General features: G+C 46.2%; 4 protein-coding genes across 10 annotated transcripts in view; all 4 read left to right on the top strand.

Annotated features, from left to right (window-relative positions):
• The window catches only part of LOC114586355 (immunoglobulin lambda-1 light chain-like), a 254,039-nt gene that overhangs the window by 146,114 nt on the left and 91,470 nt on the right, over positions 1 to 16,455 (top strand). The window lies entirely within an intron of this gene.
• LOC114586356 (immunoglobulin lambda-1 light chain-like) overlaps positions 1 to 16,455 on the top strand; it is a 208,307-nt gene that overhangs the window by 87,971 nt on the left and 103,881 nt on the right. The window contains exons 1-2 of one of the 7 annotated variants that reach the window (XM_077920351.1): positions 10,270 to 10,420; positions 11,054 to 11,346. The exons of the other annotated variants lie outside the window; for them this stretch is intronic. Of the exons in view, the coding sequence (XP_077776477.1) occupies positions 10,375 to 10,420; positions 11,054 to 11,346 (339 nt within the window). The 5' untranslated portion in view covers positions 10,270 to 10,374. Of the gene's footprint in view, positions 1 to 10,269; positions 10,421 to 11,053; positions 11,347 to 16,455 lie in introns of those variants that run through there. 7 annotated transcript variants of the gene reach the window in all.
• LOC114586354 (immunoglobulin lambda-1 light chain-like) overlaps positions 1 to 16,455 on the top strand; it is a 154,953-nt gene that overhangs the window by 24,797 nt on the left and 113,701 nt on the right. The gene's annotated exons all lie outside the window — the stretch shown is intronic.
• LOC114586357 (immunoglobulin lambda-1 light chain-like) overlaps positions 1 to 16,455 on the top strand; it is a 159,534-nt gene that overhangs the window by 20,900 nt on the left and 122,179 nt on the right. The gene's annotated exons all lie outside the window — the stretch shown is intronic.

A 16,455-nucleotide genomic window follows, 5' to 3' on the forward strand; every position in this document is an offset into this window, starting at 1 on the left:
TCGTGGAAGGGAAATTGGGTCGACCTTCGGAAAATTTTTAAGTATAAATGATTGATGTTTATAAGTTAAAAGTTGATTTATAAATTGAATTAAATATAATAACAAATTAAGGTTAAAAATTTAGGGTTAAGAACTTGTTGGATAAATATTTTGGACATGGAATACAAGAAGGGGAGGTGAGGGGAAGTTCTGGAAAGAAGTTATTGAAAATCTGGAATGTAATGAATGAATTATTTTCTTTTTTTCCCCTTTTTGTTTTTTGTATTTTTTTGAAACTTTAATAAATATTATTTTTTTAAAAAAAGATATCAATGACTTCCCTTCTTCTCTTTCCACGGTTCATTTTACATATCATAAATCCCTGCATATTTTATGTAAACTAAACAGTTCAGTACTCCATTATTGCATCCATCAAAAGCTGTTTACACTGTTGAATTTATCTTAATGTTGCTAGCGTTTTCAGTTGTACACAATTATTTCCCATATATTCAATAAACATTTTCCAATCTTCTTTAAATGTATGTTCTTCTTCTTCTCTTATTGTATATATTAAGTCTGCGAGTTGTGCATATTCTGCCAACCTACATTGCCATTCTTCTTTGCTTGGGACCTCACTCATTTTCCATTTGGGGGCTAACAAAGCACAAGCCGCAGTAGTGGCATACATAAATAACCTTTTTTGACACCTGGGAATTTCAGTCTGAATTATCCGCAACAGAGAGGACTCTGGTTATTGGAGGAAAGCACTTTTAAACATTTTTTTCAATTCGTTATGAATCATTTCCCAATACCCTTTTACAAGTCCATCACATATGAATAATCTTTGCATCCTAGAGATTAAGGGAACAGCAATGAGATTGCCTCCCATCCCTTCTCTAGGTTGAGTTCGCACACAAACCCCTATTTTCCATGCACAGATCAATACATCTTGCAGATTTAGCTATTTCAGTTCGATCCCACCCTCCCTCCCAAAGCAAAAAGGGAAATGAAAAGTTTGCAGGTCTATAAGACCACAAGTAGAGACTTGTTGGATCAGGTCAAAGGCTCATCTAGTCCAACATGCTGTTCTCACAAACAGCCAGCCAGATGACTATGGGATGCTTGCAAGCGGGACCTGAGAGTGACAGGGACTCTCCTAACTGGGGATTCCAAGCAGCTGTTACTGGGAGGCAAATTTATTCCAACGTTGGAGGCAGAGTGCTGTGCATTATGGAATAACTCTCACTGTGGTCTCATGTGCTACATAGTTAAGGTAACAGAAAATCACTCTAGGAAGTCCATGACATGGTAATACCACTGAGGTGGTCCCTAGATTCATACTTCATAGTACTGCCCTGATGACATCACTGGCCAGACATAGGAGCAGTATCACAAAATGTATATCCAAGATTAAAAAACGAGTCTACATCAGCCAAAAATATTCTAGAAAAGCTTCTTCTCACTCAGGTCCCTAAAAGAGTGGTGATACAGAAGCAGTGAAGAACGTTATTCATATTACACCATTAGTTTTGGTGTTGTACAAAGCCTATAGGTATAGGATGACTGCTATTTCACATTTAACCTTTAGGGGAAGATATTGGTCCACTTTTCTAACTCTGGGAAGAATAGGAGATGTGAGAGACCTCCAGGGCCCCTGGCACCTGTGGTGTGAAATGAAGCAGGAGAATCTTCACAGCGCATGGGCCCATTCACAGTGCTTTCTGATCAGCCATGCTCAGCGATGGGGTGAAATTTAGATGTAGATACATTGCATTGCATTCCATAATTTGTTCTTAGGTTAGAATATGTTTGGAAGTTTCATCCCCTTTGGTTTCTGTTTGTTCAAAATGTGTTTGTCCGTTTCTTTGATGGCTTTTCTGTTCAGCCCACTGCAGCAACAATTACGAAAGGAGTGTCATTTTCTTTGGGAGGAGTGGAGTGTGTCCTTGTCCAGGAGTTTGGTGCTTTGCAGGTGCTTCAGCACTTAGCCTAGATCCAGGTGCTTTCCAGAGAGTAAATTCCCCTACTTCACTCATTTGCCAAAGATGTTTCTGAGCTGTGCCACTGGCAGAAAGAACCCCAGGAGATATTGTGTCCAAGGAAACTAACATTGTAAGCATGGGTGGGGAACTGCAGGCTGGGGGTGGTCACATACTAAACTTAAATGAACTTCCTATCCAGCCATCAGAATTCTCCCTAGGCTACACCTCTCACCAAACCTGCTGTGATGGCCTGGGATTCGGAGTCGAACCTGAGGAATCCCAGCCTGCACAGGAGTCCCCGCCTCCAGAACCAGCTGAGCCGGGGCTGGGGCTTGAGCCTGAAGGGTCCTCACCTGTGGTGCAGGCACCAGCTAAGTCTGCTCTGTCTCCTGAAGTGATGGAGGACCCATTGCCTGCAGGTGCTCCACTCTCAGCCCCATCAGGGGAAGCTGAGGTTGCCCCCTGGTCCGGTAACCCTCCAGCCTCTACTGAGCTGCAGAGGCTTAGGGCAGAGAGGCGGAGGGAACTAAGTTCCTGCAGGAGGAGTGCTCACCTCCAGGCCAGGAGAGGTGAGTCACCTGTGGATCGGGGCAGATCAGAGCCGCCCTATTCCTCGGGGCAGATAAAAGCCAGCCAGCCCCAGTCCCAAGTTGAGAAGCAACATTGTTGGTCGCCAGTTCCTGCCTGAACTCTGCCCTGCACCCCGCCTCACCTTTTACGGACTGCCTTCATATTGCTCCTTCGACCTCGGACTGGACTAGGACCTCGTCTCTCGATCTACCCATGGGACCAGCATACCTGCTCTATGTACTAAAGCAGAAGTTTTCAATCTTTTTGAGTCCACAACTCCGTTGACCATCTACATTCTTCCTGTGTCACCCCTGGGGGACTCAGGAGCCCAGCTATGTCATCTCTTGATGGCTGAGCTGGCTGCCCTTCACCTCTTTTGAAACACCTTCCTTTTTGAAGTGTTCCCTCAGCCTCCTCTCCTCGCCCCTCTCATTGGGAATCCTCTGGGCAACAGCCGCTTCTACCCCTGGTCTCTGAGCTTCCACCCCCTTCCATGCCACAAAGAGAGGTGCCTCCTCACACTGTCCCACAGGGACTTGGGAACCACCCCTTGGACAGCCCCAGAGGCACCATTCACCTGGGGAGCTTGTACCCAGGGCTGTTGCAACAAACAGCTGTGCAAGCCTTTGGGAGGCAGAGATGTGAGAGGGCATCAGAGTAGAGAGGGAAGGAAAGAGGGGCAGAGGCCAGCGTTGCCCATGGCACCCTGACCATCATTCAAGGCATCCCAGGGTGCCACTGCGCACTGCTTGAAAACCACTACATTTGAGGATCTGAGAGACCACCTGAGCCCCCCAGCCCTGTGATGTGAAATGAAACAGGTGAATCTTCACTGCTGTTTCCTGTTCAGTTATACTCATTTCCTTTATAATTTGATGTTTTAGAATAGTTTCATTCACTTTGATTCATTCATCTGTCACTCCATTTGCTCATTTGCTTGATGTGTTGAGCTCATTGCCATGGCCTTGGCAAAACCAGCTTAATTTTCTTGCGACGGGGTGTGTGTGTGTGTGTGTGTGTGTATACAGCCTGGTTCCAGCTCCTCCTCCACATCAAGATCACCTCATCTCTTCTTTTTAAATAACCTCTCTCATGCAAATGTCTTCTCTTATCATTGGCTGAGAGGAGTGGAATTTCTCCAGAGTCAATGGGTGTCGATAGCTTTATATGACAGATCCTTCATCTGAAGCTCCTTGCGGGGTTTAAGGAAGAAGCAAAAAAGGTTCCAGCTAGTTACCATTTTGCTTTTCAAAGTCAAACTTCTCTCAAGAGCTCACCATGGCCTGGGCTCTGTCCTGCCTTGCAATTCTTAGCTGCTTCTCAGGTAAGAGTTTGGAGGACTCCCTTTCCCTTGGATTTTGTGGGCCAACCACAAAAGTATTTATATGGTTCACATAGCATAGTGCCTGGCAGATATTTGGGAGAACAATGGTTGAATCTAGGTTTTACAATGTATTCCTTTTTCTTTTTATAAAGTTGTGATTTCACAGGTGACTTTGATTCAACCTGCTTCTCAGTCTACATCTCCTGGGCAAACGGCAAAACTCTCCTGCACTCACACCAGCAGTGTGAGCTACATTGGCTGGTATCAACAGAGACCTGGACAGGGCCCTCGCTATGTGCAGATGAATGGCTACAACCGGGGAGAAGGGATCCCAAATCGGTTCACTGCTTCCGTCTCTGGGAATAGTGGCTATTTAACCATCACTAACATGCAGCCTGAAGATGAGGCTGACTATTACTGTGGGGGTTGGTTTAGCAATGTGTTCCACAGTGATCAAATCTGATGGGGAACTGAGACAAAAACCTTCTTTCTTCTTTTTTCAGTGCAGGGAGCTGAGAACTGCTACAGAGCATTCTATCTGATCTGTGCCTTGAGCTCTTTGAACAAGAGAGCTAGGTGCAAGATATTGTACAGAAACTGGGGGTTGACTTTTTGCTGCTCAACTCCCCAAGGGACTATGAGTCCCCTAAGTCCATGATCACTCAGAGGAGAATGGATAAGGCAGGATCCAGTGATAGCAAGGCAGATATATTTTTTTCTGTGAGCAGTGGAGTGTGTCAATATCCAGTCTTTGGTGCTTTTCAGGTGTTTCAGCCCTTAGCCTTCATCGAGTTGCTTTCCAGAGAGTAAATTCTGCTAATTCACTCATTTGCCAAAGATGCTTCTGAGCTGTGTCACTGGCAGAAAGAACCCCGGAAGATATAATGTCCAAGGCAACTAACATTGTAAGCATGGGTGGGGAAGCGCAGGCTGGGGGTGGTCACATAGTAGACTTAAATGGCCTCCCTATCCCAGATGTCAGAATTTTCCAGTGCTAGATTTATGAATAGGCTAAGTAGGCTGAAGGCTAGGGCCTCTAAATCTAGGGTTGCAGGGGTTTCGCTTCCTGCTGAGTGTGTTCCATTTGTAAATTGAGTCCCCTGCTGCTATGGGAAAGCACATCTTGGTTTAAGAACACTTTGGTTTAAGAACGGACTTCCGGAACGGATTAAGTTCGAAAACCAAGATACAACTGTATATTGAAATAAGTGTGTTGAATCAAAAGTCTTAACAAAACTTCCTTAAACGATGAAAAGGCAACAATCATTTCATTTCCTACACCCTTTATTTTACACCACTGTAAATTGTAAAAAATAAATAATTGGTGTTTGCTATTTAGATCAATCCGTATAGCTCATTGAGTAGAGCACGAGACCCTTAATCTCAGGGCCGTCCTTTGAGCCCCACGTAGAGCAAAAGATTCCTGCAGGGGCTGGGCTTGAAGACCCTCGTGGTCTCCTCTAACTCTTCCATGATTCTGTAATCTAAGGGCATTGCTTTCAAGTGAAATCATTCTCTGCGCACTCAAACACAGTTCAAACACATTCAAAGGTTTTAATAAAAAGTAATCTTTAGTAAATAGTTTTCCAGATGAAATACATTGTTTCCAAGAGATTTGCATGGGGAAATCTTTTCGATTCCTCAATAATAAGGGGCAGTGGGGTGAGGGAGGCCAGGGCCACATCCACACCATTTCATGTGCTATGAAGCCACTTTAAACACTCATGGCTTCTTCCCCCAAAGAATCGGGGAGCTATAGTTTGAAAAGGGTGCAGAGAGTTGTTAGGAGACCCCCTGTTCCCCTCCAAGAGCTACAATTCCCAGAGTTCCCTGGCAAAAAGGGAACTCTACCCCTACCCCTACCCCTGACGCTAACCCTAACCCTAACTCTAACCCTAACACTAACCCTTAACCTTTAACTAGAGCTACAATTCCCAGAGTTCCCTGGCAAGAAGGGAACCCCAACCCTAATTCCTAACCAGAGCTACAATTCCCAGAGTTCCCTAACAAGAAGGGAACCCTACCCCGACCCCTGACACTAACTCTAACGCTAGCGCTAACCCTTAACACTTAACTAGAGCTACAATTCCCAGAGTTCCCTGACAAGAAGGGAACCCTAACCCTAACACTACCCCAACTCAACCCTACCCCTACCCTACTCCTAACCGTACCCCTACCCCTACCCTAACCCTAACCCGCCTCACAACTCTCTGTCCCCTTAACCACCTACAGTTCCCAGAATCCCTGAGGGGAAGCCATTCCTGTTCAAAGCGTCTTCATAGCACTTCCAATGGACCGTGCGCCTAATGTGACCTAATGTTTCCTCCCTCATTTTCTTCTCTCTCCCCACTGCCCCATCACTTGCAATGCAGCAGATGTCCGCCTGTAGTCTCCCTTCAAAGCTCCTTCTCTCAGGTACGGCCACGGCCTTGTCAATTGCTCACTGCCAGTATTTCGCATTCATTTCTCCGATGTAAATAGGGACGTCCTGCGGTTCTCTTCATGACTTTGGACTTGGGGAAAACATCACCGGCTCCGGACATCCCTGTAAGGCAAAGACAAACAGGTGAGTGGGATGGCCCCCATCCAACAGCGTCCCCCCAGACTCCTCCCCTTTTTGGCTGCCTGTTAACAAACAAGGCTTCCAAACCACTTTGCATCCATCTCAGCCAGCGTAGCCTCACGGCATCCACTAGCCTGAACGCAAACTCTTCCAACAACCACCCACCAGCTGCAGCCTCGCCAGGTCCATTGCCAGACATCAACCAGCTTCAGAGCTGAATATCCGTCGCCTTCAGGTAGCGATCCCACCAGCAAGTAAACTTGCCTTCTCCTTGCTCCACAGCATCCCAGCACTGGGCGATTGCCTCCTTCCGCTTGCCAGCTTGCTGCCACGGGGCAGGAGACCACCAGGGCTGAGTGCCACCGAGCTGCCCGTTTCTCTCTGGGGAGGGCAACTGCCGAGGCTTGTGCCTTGGCCAACATTTATACCCGCTCAGCTGCCCAATGTTTTTGTGGCATCACAGTCAACCCACAGACAATGGCAGCAGCTGGGGAGGCATCACCATCACACCCTCAGCCCTCACAATGGGGGGGGGGGGGGAGCGCAGCTCAGCAGCCAATACACCCTCCCCCTAGTTGTGTCCATATCTGTGAAGGCCACACCGGACACCCAAGGGGGCAGGAGGGGGACATTTTTCAGCCCAGGGGCTGCATTTCCCTCCACAATAACACTTGTCAAATGCACAAATGAACAGAGCAATGAAAGCAAGCCTTATCTTTGCTGTTCAAGGAATGGCATGCAGAGAGAAAGTTAGCATCTCAGTAAAAAAGCACTTTTTCACCAATCAGTCAATCATTTATTGTATATGACTAAAAGCCATTACAGATCCAGTTACAAAAGCATCAAACCCAAAGACCCAAACTATAGCTCCCAGATTCATTTGCTCTTCCGATATCTGGGCACTCCTTTTTTCAGCTTGCCATAGTCTGCATTCACCACATAGAACTGAAAGAGGGCAGCACGGTTAAGCCTTATCTCCAGCTTGGACTACTACCATGCGCTCTACGTGGGGCTACCATTGAAGGTGACTCGGAAGTGGCAGGAAAGGATCTCTAATCATTCAACTTTAATGGGCTTAAAAGCAATTTTGTAGGAAGAACCACAAGTCAATGGCAGAAACTCAGGGATCTATCCTGCTTATTCAGTCAGAGTTTAGAAGACTGAACTGGAGAGGAGAATGAAGAATCATAGAAGGAACCCAAGGGTCATCTAGTCCAACCCCAAATGCTGTGATCACACACACCAGGCCTTCCAAAGCTGAAGCTTATTATTCCTCCCACTATTATTATTATTATTATTATTAGCCCATCTTCCGTAGATTTCAGGGATGGGGCTGATGGGAGTTGGGAGTCCCAACAATCTCTGCTGGACACCAGGCTCCCCATCCCTGGCCTATAAGATAACCAGCATCATAACCCTAGTTAAGTATTTCCTACCATACCTTGTACTGGTCGTTGGGTCACAGCTTGTTCCAAGGCTCTGGGTTGCTCTTTTTGTCCCAGCCAGGCAGAGAAACGTGACAAGAGGCAGACAGCAAGGAGTACATCTTTGGAAGAAGAAGAAAAACATATAGCATAAAGCGTAACGCTCTGCCCAACTGTTGGCACATGGTTCCCACCCAATTTAACAATCATGGCCTCCTCAGTGCCACCAGAAGAGCACACTTCTTTTATAATGTGGGATGTAAAAAAGGCCACCGTACCACAAGTATTTGTAAAAGCTCTTTAAAGCCAGTTCACACACAGTTACATAAATGCAAGGGCAGTTTCTCACTGCCTTGCACCAGAGACAGCGGCAAGTTTGTGACGCAGTGCTGGACAGAACTCGATGCTGGCAACCCAATCCTACACTTTCTCCATGACAGGTTCCTGAAAGACTTTGTGCTTTCTGCTCAGACAGTTCATTGGCTTTACTCTCTTCCCAAATACCATTTTAGCTATGCTGTACCGCTCATTGCAATGCCTTGGATACAACTCGGCTGAGGAATGGCAATGCTTATATGGTTGGTTTTCTTACTCTAAAGCTAAGAAGCTGATGCTCATGTTTTACTGTAGTTTTATAATTTGTTTTATAACTATTATTATTATTATTATTATTATTATTATTATTATTATTATACTATCTCTGGAGCACAGCAGGTCATATTTTATTCAGGTTGCGCTTTAAGATGCAACACTTAAAGAAGTGGCAAAAGCTCTGCCCCCAAGGAGCTTGGAAGGGTGCTTATCAGCCTGGCCCAGCCAGGCCACCAGTCCCTGCCACTGGGTCCCCAGACGCTCTTCAGTAGCAGTGTCGCTTCTGAAAAGAAGCCAAGCTCACTCCCATCCTCTCAGGCCACGGATCCCTGTGATTAATTCTGAGTTGCGTAAAGTAGTGGGCAGCTGCCACAGATGGGAGTCCAGCTGAGGTCCCATTCAAAAGCGCTGCCTCACAACCATAAGTGAAGGACACCCAGGGGCCACTGGGAGGTGGGGAGCACGTGACATAGTTTTGCGGGGATGGCAGTTGTCAGCACCATGCCAAGGGCTGATCCTGCCCTGAGGGGTGGCACTTACCTGACATCAGGGTTGCGAAGAGGAAGGCGCATGGTGCACAGGCCGGTCCCTCCGATTCTAATAAAGACGAACAGAGTAATCAGCTGTGAGAAACAGAACGTTTTGAGATCAATAGCCGAAGTTGAAAAGCGGAATAAGTCGCCTATGACAGTGTGCGTGGGAGAGGTCAACTACGAATGACACCAGATTCAGGTGGAAGGCCATGTTGATCTGTCATAGTCATAATAAATAACAAGATGAAAAAATCCTTTTTAAAAATTCCAGTGGCACCTTAAAGATCAACTCAATATAAGTTTTCAAGGTATGAGCTTTTGTGTGTAATACACACTTCGTCAGATACTTCAGCCTTATAACTGTTGAAGACTGTTATGGCCAGTTGGTTCCACAAAGAAGGGCAAGGGATTCTTAAAGGGATAGATGACCAAAATTAGCTTCTAATTGCATTCTATACAAGATCTTAAAGTAGCTGCCTTATTGCAGAAGAATTTTAGAAATACACTTGAAAGAGAAGTTGCTGAATTACAACTCATTACCAAACACCTTGCCAGCCAGCCCGCTCCCCAGCGGGCTGTCTCCCCTCTCCCAAAATTGCAAACCCAATACTTCATGTGAGGGCAGGGCAACTTGGGTCTCTAAATCTAGGGCGCCTCCCCAGTCTGCCTGCTCCCCAGTGCCGCAGTCTCCTCTCTCCCAAAATTGCAAACCCAAGACTTCATGCAAGGGCAGGGCAACTCAGGTCCAGCAACTATGAAACTCAGGGCTAGCCAGCAGGGCTCAATTTGATGTCATAGGGCATCAGAGGAGGGAGGGAAGGAAAGAGGGAGAGGGGCCAGCGTTGCCCACAGCAACCTGACCATCATTCAAGGCATCCTAGGGTGTCACTGCGCACGGGTTGAAAACCACTGCATTCGAGGATCTGAACCCCCACCTGAGCCCCCCACCCCTGCGATGTGAAATGAAACATCCTGTTCAGTTATACTCATTTCCTTTATAATTTGATGTTTTAGAATAGTTTCATTCACTTTGATTCATTCATCTGTCACTCCATTTGCTCATTTGCTTGATGTGTTGAGCTCATTGCAATGGCCTTGCAAAACCAGCTTAATTTTCTTGGGGTTGGGGGGAGAGTCAGCCTGGTTCAAGCTCCTCCTCCACATCAAGATCACCTCATCTCTTCTTTTTAAATAATCTCTCTCATGCAAATATCTTCTCTGATCATTGGCTGAGCTACAACATCCCACCTCTTTAGAGGAGTCACATTAGCAGCCAAGTCAGTGGGCATCCAAATTTACATGACCAACCCTTCATCTTTAGCTCTTGGGAGATTTAAGGAAGAAGCAGGAAGGTTTCTGACACTTCTCTGTTTCTTTTAGAAAGTCAAACCCTTCTAGGGTCCTCACCATGGTCTGGGCTCTGTCCTTCCTTGCACTTCTCAGCTACTTCTCAGGTAAGAATTTGGAGGAGTCCCTTCCCATAAGAAACCAGAGAAACTATTTATACCATGAATTTTATTATTGTGCCTCTCTGATATTTGTGAACGTAATAAGTGAACCAAGTTCATTCCCAAAAGTTTTTATGTTTGTAAAAAAAAAAACCAGAAGCTTTTCTTTTGGGAATTATAGGGAAAGAACTACATAAAATCTATAGAAATTTATTTATGTATGCAGATACAGTAGCAGGAATGCTACTCGCCCCAAAATGCAAAGATACAAAAACTTACGGAATATGCAGAAATGGCGAAACTTACCAGAAGAATAAGAAATCAATATGACACATTTTTTTATATAAAAGAATGGAAATGGTTTATTGAATATTTACAGATAAATTATAAAGAGATAAAAACATTGGCAGGGTTATTGTAACAACCTGCAATTTCATAAGAGTATATCTTTATATAGATAATTAAATGAATTTGGATATGCAGAAGATATTAAAAAATAAATTTAAGGAACAGTAGAAAGAGGGGGAAGGGAGTCAAACTTTGAAATGTTAAAATGATTGTAGAATTAATGAAATGTATAAATTTGAAAAGTATAAATAACAACAAAAACAAGTTCATTTCCCCACTTTCCCCCCAAAGGAGTCATTTCACAACCTTCTGTGACTCAACCTGCCTCTGAGTCTGTGTCTCCGGGACAAACAGCTAAACTTTCCTGCACAGCCAGCGGCAGTGCAACCATGTACTGGTATCAACAGAAACCCGGACAAGTCCCTCGTTATTTGCACTGTGATGGATGCAGCAGCAGGGGACCAGAGATCCCAAATCGGTTCACTGCTTCCCGCTCTGGAACCGCGGGCCACTTAAGCATTGCCAACCTTGAGAGTGAAGACGAGGCTGTTTATTACTGTGCTGTTTGGTTAAGCAGCTCGTTCCACTGTAGTAAATTCTTATGGGGAACTGCGACAAAAACCTCTCTTCCTCTTTGACACCTTGAATTGCTGCAGCTCTTAATCTGATCTGGGCCTGGGGCTCTTTGAAACATAGAGCTGGAAGGGGGGAGAAAAGACCGTGGTCTCCGTCCCTTCTCCATGTTGTGGTCACCCATCCACTTTCCAAGCATAGAGGGATACACACTGCATGCGGGTTAAAATTGTTCAATTGGTAGAACATGATACTCTCTTTTTTTAGTAACTGTTTTTATTCATTTTCACTTTTAACAATTATCATCATACATAAATCGTAATCACTTTACAAATAGGATTCTCAGAATCCCAGAACTTCCTTCCATGTTTTCCCTAGATATTCTTTTCAAACTGCATCGTATCATATCAGTGGCGTAGCGTGGGGGGTGCAGGGGGGGTCGGCCACACTGGGCGCAACATCTGGGATTAGGGCAAATCCACAGGTTAGGGGGCGCAAATCCACGGGTTAGGGGGTGCAAATCCACGGGTTAGGGGGCGCAAATTACTTGCCTTGCTCCGGGTGCTGACAACCCACGCTACGCCACTGTATCATATTCTCCATATGTTCTTAAAACTCAGATTTTATCATAGTTCTCGCTTCATTGCAAGCGTGTTTTTTTTAAAATCCTGCCAGTGTTTTTAATTGTTTACAGTGTTCTTTCACATAACTGATGGGAGGGCGTTCCACAGGGTGGGCCCTCTGCCTGGTTCCCTGTAACCTCACTTCTTGCAGCGAGGGAACCGCTGGAAGGCCCTCAGCGCTGGACCTCAGTGTCCAAGCTGAATGATGGGGGTGGAGATGCTCCTTCGGGTATACAGGACCGAGGCCGTTTAGGGCTTTAAAACTCTGCACCAACACTTTGAATTGTGCTCAGAAACGTACTGGGAGCCAATGTAGGTCTTTCAAGACCGGTGTTATGTGGTCTCAGAGGCCACTCCCAGTCACCCAGGTTGCCAGTTTATTAACCAAGTGTCCTACAGAGTGAAACACTTCATTAACTTTCCCAGCATGGGAGATGCCGTTTCAAAGGTAGAATGTTGCCTCCTGTACAAAGAGTTAGGTCCATTATTCCATGTGCTTTTGCTTCTGGTTCTGCCCACCACAAGGACAAGGCCTGCAAAATGTTTTCCAGGGAAGAATAGGCCCCTGAGTAAGGTTCCCCATCCCTGATCTAGAGCAGTGTTTCTCAAGCTTTTTCTGACCATGGTCCCCTTCCAAACTTGTTTCCTTCCTGTGCCCACCCCCCCCCCCCCGGTCCTACCAGTAAAAAGGTAGCTATTCTGTTTTATTTATAATTTTTATTTATTTATAATTTTTATAATTACTGTGGTATTTTGGTTGTCCAACATAATCCATTCTGGGAGTCCATTCGACTCCCGAAACCATTCAAAAACCAAGGCACGGCTTCCGATTGGCTGCAGGAGCTTTCTGCACTCAATCGGGAGCCATGAAAGCCATATCGGACGTTTGGCTTCTGAAAAACGCTCACAAACTGGAACACTTACTTCTGGGTTTGTGGCGTTTGGGAGCCAATTTAGTTCGAGAGCCAAGCCATTTGACAACCAAGGTACCACTGTATATACATTATAGAATTTCACCTGTGGCCCTCTTGAAATATCCTGGGGGGGGGGCATATGGCCCCCGGTTGAGAAATACCGATCTAGAGGGTAGATTCAGACACTTGGACAGTGTTCTCTGCACAAAAATGAATATATAGGAAATATATAGGAATATATAGGAAATATATAGGAATATATAGGAAATATATAGGAAACCAGTTGTGGTTTCCTATATATGCAGCACATCTTTGCCACATGCCAACATTTTCAACCATTTCAATGTGAGTTCTTGCTGGGGTGGGTTGTTCTGCAGGGACTTTTCTTTAATCCACTTGCCATGAGATTTGGCAACCTGTAGTGTGCGCCGAGGTCACTGAGTGATCTTGATGTAGAGAAGAAGATCCAGTCAGATGCCATCCAACTCGATCCTTGAAAGAGCTTCAGGCATAAATTTAGCTCCGTACCAAATCTGAACCAAATCAGGAGGAAGGGTTTTTGTCTCAGTTCCCCATTAGACTTTATCACAGTGTAACTTATTGCTAAACCAAGACCCACAGTAGTAATCAGCCTCGTCGTCAGCCTGGATGTTGGCGATGGTTAAATAGCCCATATTCCCAGAGATGGAAGCAGTGAACCGATCAGGGATCCCTTCTCCCCTGGGACAACTATTACACTGCACATAGCGAGGGGCTTGTCCAGGTTTCTGCTGATACCAGGAAATAGTGTCACGTCTACTGCTGGCGGTGCAAGGGAGTTTAGCGGTTTTTCCTGTGGATACAGACTCAGATGCAGGTTGAGTCAATGCATTCTGGGAAATGACACCTTTGGAAGATGGAAAAATGAAAGGAAAACAATTAACCTTGTTTGTGATTCCAAATCTCTAACGGGTCCTATGATTAATGCACAGTATTGATTTGTTGTTGACCCAGAATCCGGGGGAAAGGGAGTCCTCCACACTCTTACCTGAGAAGTAGCTGAGAAGTGCAAGGGAGCAGAGAGTCCAAGCCATGGCGAGCTCTCTAGAGGCTTCCGACTTTGTCAAAGAAACAGACCACCGGCAGCAGGCTTCCTGCTTCTCTCTTAGGTCCTCCAGGAACTGCAGGTTGAGGGTCTGTCATATAAAGTTATTGATGCCCATTGGCTTTCCTAGAAATGCCTCACCTCCTCTGAGGAGGCAGGAGATTCCAGGCCAGCCAATGATCACAGAAGACATTTGCATGAGGGAGGGGATTTAAAAAGAAGAGGGGAGGCTCCCGGCTTTGTCCAGGGATGACGAAAATGTGCAGCCAGATTGCATTTAATCTTTGCATTTCTGAAAGACTGGACACATTTGGTTCCCTAGAACAAAGAAAATTGAAGGTAGCAAGAGTCCAGGAGAAATATTACAGTGGTACCTCAGGTTACAGACGCTTCAGGTTACAGACTCCGCTAACCCAGAAATAGTACCTCGGGTTAAGAACTTTGCTTCAGGATAAGAACAGAAATCACGTGGCAGCGGTGCGGCAGCAGCGGGAGGCCCCATTAGCTAAAGTGGTGCTTCAGGTTAAGAACAGTTTCAGGTTAAGAACGGACCTCCAGAACCAATTAAGTACGTAACCCGAGATACCACTGTATAACTTTGATGCAGTCTGGGGTGACTTCATAGTGCAGTGCCTATGATCAACAGCACAGTTTGGAGTGCACAAAGCACATATTTTAATTAGTATTTGTTCCTCTTTTCTCCTGTCTTTGTATATACCTGTCAGGGACTGGACTGAAGGGGACAAGGTGGAGGAGAAATGGTGGAGATCGCCCACCCCTTCTCCTGAAGCTTCCAGAGAAAAGGAAAGCAGTATTGAATTACAGCAGGGGTTTGAGGAAGGTCACAGCTCAGAGACAGGCAAACAGAACAGCTGGGAGAGCTGGGGGGTGTTGGGAGAAGAGGTAGGGCAGACTGAGAGAGAGAGAGCAGCCAGCTGACACGTTATCACTGGAGAGTATTTCTGACCCCCCTTCTCCCAGAACCTGGCGGTCGTTGAGGGTGAAAGAGCAAATGACTCAGAGACCCCTGTTGGCCACCGGGGAAGTGCTTTTGCTAGGAAGGGAGGGGGAAGGAGCTCAATTGGGGCAACGCCATCAACAGAGACAGACTGTGTTCCTTGTCTCCCACTGTTCTGATTGAAGTAAGAACTCCTCTTTGTTTTCTCTGCTTCTTGCTTCCCCAAAGCTTGACAATACTCTGCAGACCAGGATCCTGGCTTTGTCCTGGGATGACAGAAATATGCAGCCAGATCACTTCTCCCTGGTTGTAGCCTGTGCTGGTCCCGTGGGTTACCCGAGAGGCAAGGTCCAAGTCCGGTTCGTGGTCAAAGGTGCAATGAGGAGGCAGTCCGTAGTAGCTGAAGCTGGGTGCAGAGGGGGGAGCAGGGTGAAATCAGGAACAGGCTTGCAAGCAGGGAGCCAGGGCAGGTGAGGAGCTCAGGCAGGTAAGCAAGACAGGGTTCAGGCAGGAACTAGCAACCAACAACATTGCTCCTGCAACTTGGGACTGGCGCTAGCCGGCTTTTATCTGCCTCGAGGCATAGAGCATCCACGATCCTCAGGTGACTCGCCTCTCCTGGCCTGGAGGCGAGCACTCCTCCTGCGGGAACTTAGTTCCCTCCGCCTCTCTGCCCTAAGCCTCTGCAGTCCAGGAGAGGCTGGAGGGTTACCGGACTCAGAGGCAACCTCAGCTTCCCCTGACAGGGCTGAGAGTGGAGCACCTGCAGGCAATGGGTCCTCCATCACCTCAGGAGCCAGAGCAGACTCAGCTGGTGCCTGCACTTGAGGATCCAGCACAGGTGAGGACCCTTCAGGCTCATGTCCCAGCCCCGGCTCAGCTGGTTCTTGAGGCAGGGAATCCTGTGCAGGCTGGGATCCCTCAGGTTCAGCATCCGAGTCCGAATCCCAGGCCATCACATAGCCATCACATGCATATAGTGAGGGGCCTGTCCAGGTCTCTGTTGATATCAGCCAATAGTGTAAATAGTACTGCTGTAGGTGCAGGAGAGTTTAGCCATTGTCCCAGAGCCACAGATGTGGAGGGTTGGACTAGATGACTCTCAAGCTCCCTTCCAACTCGATAAGTCTTTGATTCTATGAATACATATGGCAGATGGCCAAATCCTATTTGAGTCTATTAAAGATGGGTCCCTGCAGAGCAGATAAATTCAAGTGAGATCATATGTTGACACGACGGAAGAACATTCAGTTTTTCAGATAGTCCACGTTATTTTCCCCATTCTTAATTAAAAGTTCTTTCTTCTTGGTTTCTTATTCTTCCAGTATTTTTTGCCTTTTCATCGTAGTCCATTAGTTTTTTTCTGCCATTCTTCCTTGGATGGGACTGTATCTTCTTTCGATTTCTGAGCAAGCGTCATCGGGCAGCTGTTGTTGTATACATAAACAGGTTTTTTTTTCTGGTCCCTTGGTATCTCTGCACCTAATATTCCTAAAAGAAAAGCTTCTGGGTTTTTTTGTGGGTTCTTTTAGTAAAGGTTA

This window comes from Podarcis muralis, chromosome 16 (assembly GCF_964188315.1).
Source record: "Podarcis muralis chromosome 16, rPodMur119.hap1.1, whole genome shotgun sequence".
NCBI classification, from domain to species: domain Eukaryota; kingdom Metazoa; phylum Chordata; class Lepidosauria; order Squamata; family Lacertidae; genus Podarcis; species Podarcis muralis.